At 50.8% G+C, this 12,207-nt stretch overlaps 2 protein-coding genes across 8 annotated transcripts in view; one reads left to right on the top strand and one right to left on the bottom strand.

Moving 5' to 3' along the window:
* Nucleotides 1–4,695, bottom strand: part of CHP1 (calcineurin like EF-hand protein 1) — a 34,030-nt gene extending 29,335 nt beyond the window's left edge. For all 4 annotated transcript variants that reach the window (XM_075613449.1, XM_075613447.1, XM_075613451.1 and 1 more), the window contains exons 1-2: nucleotides 4,531–4,695; nucleotides 2,434–2,506 (exon numbers count right to left, since the gene is read on the bottom strand). In XM_075613449.1, coding sequence (XP_075469564.1) covers nucleotides 2,434–2,506; nucleotides 4,531–4,597 — 140 coding nt within the window. In that variant the 5' untranslated portion in view covers nucleotides 4,598–4,695. The remainder of the gene's footprint in view (nucleotides 1–2,433; nucleotides 2,507–4,530) is intronic.
* Nucleotides 4,696–4,898: 203 nt separating this feature from the next.
* Nucleotides 4,899–12,207, top strand: part of EXD1 (exonuclease 3'-5' domain containing 1) — a 44,358-nt gene continuing 37,049 nt past the window's right edge. For 2 of the 4 annotated variants that reach the window (XM_075613442.1, XM_075613441.1), the window contains exon 1: nucleotides 4,899–5,042. The gene's annotated coding sequence lies outside the window, so the exon portion shown is untranslated. Of the gene's footprint in view, nucleotides 5,043–11,254; nucleotides 11,351–12,207 lie in introns of those variants that run through there. The other 2 variants (XM_075613443.1, XM_075613444.1) reach the window with 2 other exon arrangements.

The following is a 12,207-nucleotide window of genomic DNA, read 5'->3' as shown; positions in this document are numbered from 1 at the left end:
TAGCTGTTCTGCTTGAGTCCAGATGATCCATATGCATTTGTATCTTGTGAACCACAAATAAGACTTTGTGGCATTACTGATCAAAGGTCAAAACAATATTTTAAACCATTTAATTGCCCTTTAAAAGCACAGAGAGTTCATACAGATCAGAACTAGTCCAACATGTATAAGAAAGCATTGCAGAATAGTGGCCATATGCAGCCTTTAACGGGATGTCCGATTTGGGATCTGCTTCGAGGTGCTCTAGTCCCGTATAACGCCAGGTGGTTGGGATACAGCAAGCTAGCCCCGCTTCTATTATCCTATCCCTAATAGGGTTACTATGTCTGCATCTTTACATTATATCTGCAAACTGTTAGTAACAGGACTGATCACCAACACTAATTAGCAGCTTCACTTACTGCTTCCTCCCTTCCCCAGGAGTTCCCGCCAGCCTGCCCTTGTATTACATGCACGTCAGGGATAAAACTTCAGTGTATGCCTAAACGTCGATTACTGAACACCCCAAAGAACACTGAACACTTGCAAAGTGTACACAGACACAATGAGCTTCCCTGTGTCCCTGTGTCCAGTTCATTAACATGGGACAGCTGAATAGAGCTGTTTGGAGTCTGTGGGGGAAAAATGTAAACATGGTTTGTGTTGTATTGTTCAAAAACAATTCCCTACAGGAAGACCACATGCAGCATTAGGCTGCGCTTACAGTACTGGCGACGGCGCACATCCCGTAGCAAGTACATGCAGTCGGTCGCGGGTGCCCATAGTGGGCCCGACCATGACAGCGCTGCAGAGGGACGGGGAGGTCGCAATCGCCGGTAGTCAAAGGATTTTGCCTTTTTCGGCGATCGCCGCATGATGTCAGCGGCACGTGAGCGGTTCAGCCAATGAGGGCGAACCGCTCGCGGCCACGCCCCTGGTCGCCCGCACCAGAGTGCAGGAATCGCTATTGCGACGGTGAACGTCACGCGGGCGCGTCGCTGTAGCCCTTAGTATAAGTGCAGCCTTAGTTTTAGGGGAGAGTTGAGAAGGGCAGCTATTCTTGCATATGGAAGCTGCATTCAGCAACAGCACAATACTGTATAGAGCAGGGGTAGCCAACTCTAGTCCTTAAAGGCCCCAAAAGGCAGGGAAATCCTGAAAACCTGACCCGTTGGTGGCCCTTGAAGACTGGAGTTGGCCACTCCTGCTCTATATTGTACTTAACCATGTAACATCCATACAATTTGTATGTTTGTTGTTTTAAGATCAGTGTGTAATTTTACATTTAAAAAAACAAAAACATCCTCAAAGTGTTATGTTGGCGTCATAAATGGAGGTTAATACTTCTGAAAAATAATAGTAAAATTATACAAAAAAAACGCACAAAAATGATAGCCTGTACTTTTATATAAAAATACAGCTATAGCTCACCAGCACCTCAATCCCCTACCTGGGTCGGAGCGGCTATGGTGAAATCAGAGGCAGGGTGCAAAGGGGTTAAAAAGACAGCCGCACTAATTACACCTAAAAATAAATGATATGCTCGTTTAGGAGTTTAATCTTCAACTCTTAACAGGGTAAGGACAGAAACTGGAATGAAACCAGACTGAAGCAGTCCAGCTGCTCTGGTTTTTAACGCTTGTGGAAAAGTTTCTGTTAAGGCTACCGATCATTAACCCTTTCCATGCCAGAGGGGAAAGAAACATTGCCAAAGCAGTGATGCAAGGTGCAGGAAGCAGATTTATGTAATGCCGAATATAAACAGAAGTGCAAACATTTGTGTTGCCGATACTCTTCAGGGGACGAACAGCAGAGCTTTACTAAGCAGCCGTTTGAGGTAAACCAGATTTCGTGACGCCAAAGCAGAACGGGAGGCTTTGGTGTATGGAGTTCGGAACCATCTGGATGATTTGCCCAGGTCACAACACCTGACCTTGTGTGAAGGACAGCAGCCCTCTGCCAGAGCCGCATTGTAAGGCCGCGCTTATAGTGCCGGCAACGTCACACTGCGGTCGCTGGAAAAATCAAATTGACTTGGCTTCCAAGCCGGCGTCTCGCTTCGACTATAAGCGCACGTGACGGCGGCAATACATTTGTTTTGCCGCGACGTCGCCGGCACTATAAGCGCAGCCTAATGAAGCATCCAAGGCTGCAGCCATAGTACGTGCACGACAGAGTACAAGCGCGCGCATGTCGCCTAAGCGATCTGTGGACTCCGATGACGTTCGCGACGTGGGGGCGTGGTCGTGACATCACCAGGCTGGTTCACCCTCATTGGCTCAAACGCTCATGTGACGCGAATAATAAAAAAAATTGTCTCCGCCAAAATCTGCTGCGCCATGGCGTGCCGCAGGGCCGGACTGGTGCACCTGCATGAATTTGTTCGTGCCGCACGCACCGTCGCCTGCACTATGTCCGCAGCCTTACATGTGATGGTCGTCTGAAATCACTCACCTTAAAGTCCCATTTTCCCCTTTGTCCAGGCTGGTGAAGCGACTGTACAGACGTGTTATCTGGCTGTGAGAAACTACACGGGGACAAAAACACGGGAAAGAGTCAGTGTGACACTGGGCCACGCAGAAATCGGATCTGATATAAAACATCTCCACACCCTTTCCAATCCTCTGCATCGTTAAACAAAAACAGGTACAAAACTGAACCCCTTCCCTGCCAGGGACACCCGCAATTTATTTATTCAGCATTGCATGTGTAGCCTGGCGCCAACAGTCTAATTTGATCTATGTTCGCAAACGATAAGATCGCAAGAGGAAATCTTATAAGTGTGGGGGGGGGGGGAGAGATTCTGCAACTATGTCAGTAACGCAGCCAGGATTGCCACACACAGGGGGGTAAAGATTAAACTCATATGCACTTCTTTTTATGGTGCACTTAAGGAGGTGTCATAAGCATGCTTAAACAATAAGGTTGTGATAACAAGTGTTACATTAACCCCTGCACAGCCAAAGAAACCGTCAGCGCATCTCTTTGTACCTCCATCTGGCAGCAAGGGTGTGAAGGTATACAGACCGATGTTCAAAACAGTACAGTATATATATACACACTACATGCAGAGATGTGCAGTAACATCTGTGAAAACAGTCTCTTTGATTCAAGGTCTCATAAGATCTGAACCGGATGATAACATTAGGAATGGCATTAACATTTACCAAGAAACTTATAACTAGGGCTACAATGACTTTATTTATTGTATGTGTATGCAACGCATTGCTGGCAATTGTGACTGGGAAGGGGTTGAACAACTCCTATTCCCCAAACACTCGTGCCTAGACCTTTATCCATGTTATGGGCCATGTCAGCTAGCTGCAAATAGCTCAGTCCTAGAGGTCTGATAAACCAGTGGCTTTGTATCCTCCTGCGGACCTCAAGGACTGAGCTATGTACAGCTAAACCAGCTGGCAAGAAATCAAAAGGCATGACACTGCATCCCTCTTATCGGAAAATGCTCTGTACACCAGGCAGGTTAAGGTCAGACTGTGAAAGTCACTTGAGTACAGGAACCAGTCTCCTTCCCAGACACTGACTGCCTACTGAAAACATGTTACATGCTACACTTAGCACTGATCCCATCTGCCTTCAATAACCCAGTCACTGCCAGAAGTACAAAGCAGTGGTGTACAAGCCTTAAAAATGTAGTGTTACTGCTTATAATCAGGTCAAGGAGATGCAACACCTGTTAGGCCAGGGTGGCCAACTCCAGCCCTCAAGGGTCCCCAACTAGTCAGGTTTTAACAATATCCCTGCTTCAGCACAGGTGGCTCAATCATTCTGACAGCCACTGACAGTCAACTGTGCTGAAGCAGGGATATCCCCAATACCTGGTGGTGGCCCTTGAAGATTGAAGTTGTCCACCCCTGAACTACATGCTCCCATCTGATACCGCTTTGCTCTGGTTTAAACATGTGTTTATCAAGAACAGGAATTTCTCCTGTCATTTCTACAGAGATCTCGTGAATTCTGCATGGTATGGATCCCCTTGGGACAGTGTTTAAAATCTGGTAATAAGAAAAGTTAGGATAAGAATAAGTCACTGTGATCATCAAGTATGGAGTCACGAGTGCCTTATTGCATTTATCCATCCACAGAGTGAAAGGCCACACATCAAACAGCACTTCCTACCCAAAATACAGCATTCATTGCAGAAAATCACGATGGACATTACCGGTCACAACACTGCGTGCCAATCCATGACCCAGCAGCATATAGCTGGAGAATTATGAACAAAGCAAACTGAGGCTGCGCTTATAGTGCCGGCGACATCACTTCAAAACAAGTGTATTGAAGCCACTGCAATTTGATTTTTCCAGCGACAACAGTGTGACATCAGCGTCGCCGTCACTATAAGCACAGCCTTACTGCCCATATCTGAGAATGAATGGAGAGCGCCACTAAGGACCATTGAAATCTTATAGGATTCTACAGCCTGGATCATGCAATTGTAGTTGTTTGAGCCCCAGCTGCAGGCCCTTTCGGTAGCAGAGGGGGTTAAATGTCGGCCTAGTCTCCTGCAGAGCCGCCTCCCCCATCACTTACATCCAGTCTCCTTCTTGATCTCTTCTATCTCCTCGTCCCTCAGCAGGGTAGAGGCCCTGGAGCCCATGCTGAGCACTGACACTTCCGGGTATCCGACCAGCAGTGACAGACACCCACCCCCTCCCTGCTCAGTGCCTGCAACTGCCCGGTAATTGCAGCATTCCCACTATTTATAGTGAGGGGCGGGGCTATGACACGGCACACTCACCCCACGCCCATTTACAACACTTCGCGCTTCCACTCACAGACGATGCCCGAAACCTGACCACGCCCACTTCGGCAGTTCCTCCGCGTCTCAGAGGTTGCCTCAAAGCCCCCACACGCGCCATTTTTTTTAATTTAACTTTATTTACAACTAACAACACTGACATTTTTCCACAAGGAGGAAGTAAACACAGGCAGCCATTTTGAATCAAACTGGGGCTAATAAGTACACAGGCCACATTCATTACTGTTTAAATATTCATAATTAAACCCAGATGAAACGTGATCTCAGCACAGTGGCATGTAAAGTAGGTCCTATTCAAACCACTATAAGTATTTTGAAATAACTTCTGAACATGTTTAATAATAATGTCTCCACAGTAAGCAGATGCTTGTACAACTGGCACATTATCATAGGGGTGCCAGGTGTCCACTACTGAACCGGCTGTAGTAGGGGTGCCGACTGTCCTGTATTTGGACTCTGTCCAGTAAAAAAAATATGATAGGTGAATGAAAGGTAGAGTAGGAGCACTGCAAAAAAAGGCTGGACTGGAGGCGGGTAAAAAGTTCAACTACTTAATAGGCATATAACCAAAAAACGAACATACAGGTGAGTCCTCTGACGCGTTTCCTGCCTCTGCTGCACTTTATCAAAGAGTAACTGTACTGTTCGGATAAAATTCTTTAAAGAGACTCCTCTCAGCTTGCACGGGGTCCACTCCCTCCGCCCCTAATCAGGCTGATGTCCAACACCAGGTACGCAGGAGCCGTCCAATAGGTATAACCGTGACAAACTGAGAGTAACCCATCCCAAGAAAACGTAACAAATAATCTCAAATTAAACCACTAACATAGAATTGCTGACAATGTTGCTAATTTCCCATGTATATAAACACGTTAATCTGCACACAAAGACTAATGAAGTCTCAGGCATGTTAAAACCCAGTTAGAATATTATTGCAGATAAAGTATACAAATCTGAATAAAGCAACACAATCAAATCACATAAATCTACATAATCACAACATTATACAAATATGAACAAAAACATATTTACACAAAACTTAACATTTAAAAGAAATACAAAAAAACTATTGAATCAAAGCAAATGCATCAGATAAATATCCTATAGTATATTATCCCAATGATAAATCCAAGACTGCCTATGATAAGCACAATAGAATAAAAATATATATATACTAGCTTTTGTACCCCGAATCCTCACAGTAGTCCCTGGGGAGCTGCCGGCACCTTTGACCGTTCTGCTCCCGCATCTCCCGCTGCTGCCGGCACATCTCCCCACCCCCCTTCCCCCCTGCTGCCGGCATCTCTCCCCTCCCCCCCCCTCTCCCCCTGCTGCCGGCACCCCTCCCCCCCCCCCCTGCTGGCACATCTCACATCACACACACACAGAGACACTCACACACACACACAGCCCCGATCCAGCCAAGGACACGCCCCCTCCCTTAGTAGCCACACACCCCGACCCTGTTCTAACATTTTTGCAGGACAACTGATGGAAACTAAGAATGTACATAATTTGGGAGGTGAGTCATATTGGAAACTCAAAATAGTTGCGTTGACCTACAAATCCGCAGCACAATGTCCAGTAAAAGTTTTGTTGTGCTACGTGGTGCCGTTTGTGAGATTTCGATGATTCGGACATACAAACAAACAAACAAATGGAATAACAAACTTAGAAATATAGTATAGATATATATGTATATATACATATACACACACACACATATGTATTCATGCACATATACATACACACGCATAATATAATAGAATGTCATATTAATCAAGGACTATATCTCCTGGGGCAAACCCCAATGATGCCTACTGTATGTAGAGTGAAGTCTCTAATATAAGTCTGTTAGTGATTGGATCTCCATACTAAAAGGTACAATTTAAGCACATATGTGTATCTCAGCTAGGGTGACCAGGTGTCCCGGTTTAGCCGGGACAGTCCCGTTTTTTTAACCTCTGTCCCGGCTGCCCTGCATGCTGTAAAATGTTCCGTTTTTTTGTGGCTGTCCCACTTTTCACCATCAGAGCAGGGGGGGCAGCAGAGAGCAGACAATGCATGGAGGAGAGCAGGGGCCGGGTCTGAGCTGCGGAGCCCCAGCAGTGAGACCCGGACGTGTCAGTGAGAACTTCTGGTGTCTGCTGCCAGGGCTCAAGATGGCTTCCCCCACCCATGCAGGTATGGTCCAGAATGGGGGACATAGACACACACACTCACACAATGGGAGAGGGGGGAAGAGACACAGAGAGAGGCACAGGCACAGCACGGGGAGAGACACAGAGAGAACACAGGCACAGCATGGGGAGAGGCAGAGAGAGAGACACAGGCACAGCATGGGGAGAGGCACAGGCACAGCATGGGGAGAGGCAGAGAGAGAGACACAGGCACAGCTTGGGGAGAGACACAGAGAGAGGCACAGGCACAGCATGGGGAGAGACACAGAGAGAGGCACAGGCACAGCTTGGGGAGAGACACAGAGAGAGGCACAGGCACAGCATGTGGAGAGGGGCACAGAGAGAACACAGGCACAGCATGGGGAGAGGCAGAGAGAGAGACACACACAGGCACAGCATGGGAGAGGGCCACAGAGAGAACACAGGCACAGCATGGGGAGAGGCAGAGAGAGAGACACACACAGGCACAGCATGGGAAGAGGGCCACAGAGAGAGGCACCGGCACAGCATGGGGAGAGGCAGAGAGAGAGATACACACAGGCAAAGCATGGGGAGAGACACAGAGAGAGGCACAGGCACAGCATGGGGAGAGACAGAGAGAGGCACAGGCACAGCTTGGGGAGAGACACAGAGAGAGACACAGGCACAGCAGGGGGAGAGGGGCACAGCATGGGAAGAGGGCCACAGAGAGAACACAGGCACAGCATGGGGAGAGGCAGAGAGAGAGATACACACAGGCAAAGCATGGGGAGAGGCACAGAGAGAGGCACAGGCACAGCATGGGGAGAGGCAGAGAGAGAGACACACACAGGCAAAGCTTGGGGAGAGACACAGAGAGAGGCACAGGCACAGCATGGGGAGAGACAGAGAGAGGCACAGGCACAGCTTGGGGAGAGACACAGAGAGAGGCACAGGCACAGCAGGGGGAGAGGGGCACAGCATGGGAAGAGGGCCACAGAGAGAACACAGGCACAGCATGGGGAGAGGCAGAGAGAGAGACACACACAGGCAAAGCATGGGGAGAGGCACAGAGAGAGGCACAGGCACAGCATGGGGAGAGGCAGAGAGAGAGACACACACAGGCACAGCATGAGGAGAGGCAGAGAGAGAGACACACAGGCACAGCATGAGGAGAGGCAGAGAGAGAGACACACACAGGCACAGCATGGGGAGAGACAGAGAGAGAGAGACACGCACAGGCACAGCATGGGGAGAGGCAGAGAGAGAGACACACACAGGCAAAGCTCGGGGAGAGACACAGAGAGAGGCACAGGCACAGCATGGGGAGAGACACAGAGAGAGGCACAGGCACAGCTTGGGGAGAGACACGGAGAGAGGCACAGGCACAGCATGGGGAGAGGGGCACAGCATGGGAAGAGGGCCACAGAGAGAACACAGGCACAGCATGGGGAGAGGCACAGGCACAGCATGGGGAGAGACACAGAGAGAGACACACACAGGCAAAGCATGGGGAGAGGCACAGGCACAGCATGGGGAGAGACACAGAGAGAGGCACAGGCACAGCATGGGGAGAGGCAGAGAGAGAGACACACACAGGCAAAGCATGGGGAGAGGCACAGAGAGACACACAGACACAGCATGGGGAGAGGCAGAGAGAGAGACACACACAGGCAAAGCATGGGGAGAGGCACAGGCACAGCATGGGGAGAGACACAGAGAGAGGCACAGGCACAGCATGGGGAGAGACACAGAGAGAGACACACACAGGCAAAGCATGGGGAGAGGCACAGAGAGAGACACACACAGGCAAAGCATGGGGAGAGACACAGGCGCAGCATGGGGAGAGACACAGAGAGAGGCACAGGCACAGCATGGGGAGAGACACAGAGAGAGGCACAGCATGGGGAGAGGCACAGGCACAGCATGGGGAGAGACAGAGAGAGGCACAGGCACAGCATGGGGAGAGACACAGAGACAGGCACAGGCACAGCATGGGGAGAGACACAGAGAGAGGCACAGGCACAGCATGGGGAGAGACACAGAGAGAACACAGGCACAGCATGGGGAGAGGCACAGGCACAGCATGGGGAGAGACACAGAGAGAGTCACAGGCACAGCATGGGGAGAGACACAGAGAGAGGCACAGGCACAGCATGGGGAGAGACACAGAGAGAGGCACAGGCACAGCATGGGGAGAGACAGAGAGAGGCACATGCACAGCTTGGGGAGAGACACATAGAGAACACAGACACAGCATGGGGAGAGGCACAGGCACAGCATGGGGAGAGACACAGAGAGAGGCACAGGCACAGCATGGGGAGAGACACAGAGAGAGGCACAGGCACAGCATGGGGAGAGACAGAGAGAGGCACATGCACAGCTTGGGGAGAGACACAGAGAGAACACAGACACAGCATGGGGAGAGGCACAGGCACAGCATGGGGAGAGACACAGAGAGAGGCACAGGCACAGCATGGGGAGAGACACAGAGAGAGGCACAGGCACAGCATGGGGAGAGACACAGAGAGAGGCACAGGCACAGCTTGGGGAGAGACACAGAGAGAACACAGACAAAGCATGGGGAGAGGCACAGACACAGCATGGGGAGAGACACAGAGAGAGTCACAGGCACAGCATGGGGAGAGACACACACACAGGCAAAGCATGGGGAGAGGCACAGGCACAGCATGGGGAGAGACACAGAGAGAGGCACAGGCACAGCTTGGGGAGAGACACAGAGAGAGGCACAGGCATAGCATGTGGAGAGGGGCACAGCATGGGAAGAGGGCCACAGAGTGGGGGGGGGGGGGGAGAGAGAGAGAGACACAAAGAATGGGGGAGAGAGACAGAATGGGGGGGGAGACACAGAGAATGGAGGGGAGAGAGACAGAGAATGGAGGGGAGAGAGACAGAAAATGGAGGAGAGAGAGAGACAGAATGGAGAGGAGAGAGACAGAGAATGGGGGGGGAGAGACAGAGAATGGGGGGGGGAGAGAGACAAAGAATGGGGGAGAGAGAGACACACAGAATGGGGTGGAGGAGAGAGAGAGAGAGACAGACAGAGAATGGGGGAGAGAGAGACACACAGAATGGGGTGGGGGACAGAGAGACAGAGAATGGGTGGGAAAGGCACAGAGAATGGGGGAGAGAGAGACACACAGAGAATTGGCGGGGTGAGAAAGAGACAGAGAATGGGGGGGGGGGGAGAGACAGAAAATGGAGGAGAGACACAGAATGAGAGGGAGAGAGGGAGGGGAAAGGAGAGGGAGGGAATGGGGGAGAGAGGGAGAGAATGGGGGAGAGAGAATTGGGAGAGAGAGAGAATGTGGGGGGAGAAAGAAAGGGGGGAGAGAGGGGGGAGAGAGAATGGGGGGAGAAAGAGAGAATGGGGGGGAGAGAGAGAGAGAATGGGGGGGAGGGGGAGAGAGAATGGGGGGAGAGAGAGAGAGACAGGGAAGGGTGGAATGAGAATGTAGGGGTGGGGAGAACGAGAATAGAGGGATATGGGGGGAGGGAGAGAGAAAGGGATGTGTGTGAGAGAAGGGGGGACAGAGCGGGGTAGAGAGACATAAAGGAGAAGGGGCGCAGTTGGTGATATCATTTGTTTTATAAAAAAATTTTTAATGTGTCCCGGTTTTTACTTTTGTAAATTTGGTCACCTTAATCTCAGCCCAAGTGATAGCATCATGTATTATATATAACAACATTACTTAAACTAGGCATAGATAATTCTCTCAGTACTTATAATATTCCATCCTAAGCTACTGTACCAGTGTGTACATATCCACAATTCTTAATATAATGTACCAATGTAGTACTTATTGATGGAAAAATTAACTGAACAACACAACACTATAGTATCATACTGATATAGAGAATAGAGAATTAACTAATAATATATAACCAATATTGCTAACATAATAATATCCGTGTGGTAATCTGTCTGAATAAGGGGACAATAAAAAAACACACAGCACAACCTTAATGGTGAGTAGCAGAGATAAAAATTGCATGTCCAAATTTAGATGGACATGTGCCAAATTACGACATGGAGTAACAGAGGGAACACAGAAGAATTCTGCTGCCAGTGCTCAAGGGCCAAAGCATAGAATGTCTTATTCTTAGAACATAATGGCACACATCTGCAGCATATAACTATCACTCTAAACAAGCGGATTAAGCGGACCCAGTGGAGCAGGCTGGGGGGAGGGGTAAGGTGAGGTGACGCTAAGAGTCGCCGACCATCCAGAGAACAGCCAGGCTGACGCTAAGTCACCCACCGTCCCCTCTGCCAATGATAATACCTGCTGTCACGCTGCTTGATCCGGTGTAGCCAAAGAGATAAAGGTGAAGCACCGTTGAGTGAATGTCTGCAGTGATGTGTGTCCTGGAATCCACGTGCAACCAGCAAAGGTACCGGAACAGCCAAACGAAGAAGCGGTGCACTGAGGTAAGTAGAGAACCACACGCAGCTCTAACAAAAAACGACTAATTTATTGAAAAAAAGGGAACAAACATCATGAAGCTAGGAACCTCTAAGGAGAAAACTAGCTGAGAGACCCGGCGTTGCCCGGGAGTACAATTTCCCGCTCCCCCCTCTCTCTCCACTCCCCCTGTCTGTTTCTCCGCTCCCCCTCTCTGTTTGTGTTCCCCCCCCCGCGCAGCTCCGTCCCCCCCCACACTGTCCGTCCCCCCCCCACACTGTCCGTCCCCCCCCCACACTGTCCGTCCCCCCACACACACTGTGTCCCCCCCTCCGCCCCTCCCCCCACACACTGTGTCCCCCACTCCCCCCCTCCCCCTACACACACACAAAGCCCCCTCCCCTGTTACAGGACCACAAAGCCCCCTCCCCTGTATTCTTCCGAAGGTACGGACCACAAAGCCCCCTCCCCTCTGCCAGGACTCACAGCACCGCTCCTCTCTCCCGCGCTCCTCCGATTGTTGTGCGCCTAGCCCGTCTCTGCTCTCCCTCCTCCCGTCCGGGGAGCGCTGCGCATGCGCCCCCTCTCTGCACCTGTGAGTGCGAGCCACCGGGAAGCTTGCAGCAGGGAAGGTGCGGGGCCTGTCCGGCTGAGGGGGGAGAGTGACGGCTACCAGGAGGGGGGAAGGTGAGCTGCGGTCCGGCTGACGGGGGAGAGTGATGGCCACCAGGAGGGGGGAAGTTGAGCTGCGGTCCGGCTGACGGGGGAGAGTGACGGCCACCAGGAGGGGGGAAGTTGAGCTGCGGTCCGGCTGACGGGGGAGAGTGACGGCCACCAGGAGGGGGGAAGTTGAGCTGCGGTCCGGCTGACGGGGGAGAGTGAC

The sequence above is a fragment of the Ascaphus truei genome, chromosome 9, assembly GCF_040206685.1.
Source record: "Ascaphus truei isolate aAscTru1 chromosome 9, aAscTru1.hap1, whole genome shotgun sequence".
Taxonomy (NCBI): domain Eukaryota; kingdom Metazoa; phylum Chordata; class Amphibia; order Anura; family Ascaphidae; genus Ascaphus; species Ascaphus truei.
Note: the sequence above shows the minus strand (reverse complement) of the source record. Positions and strands in the feature narration are given on the sequence as shown.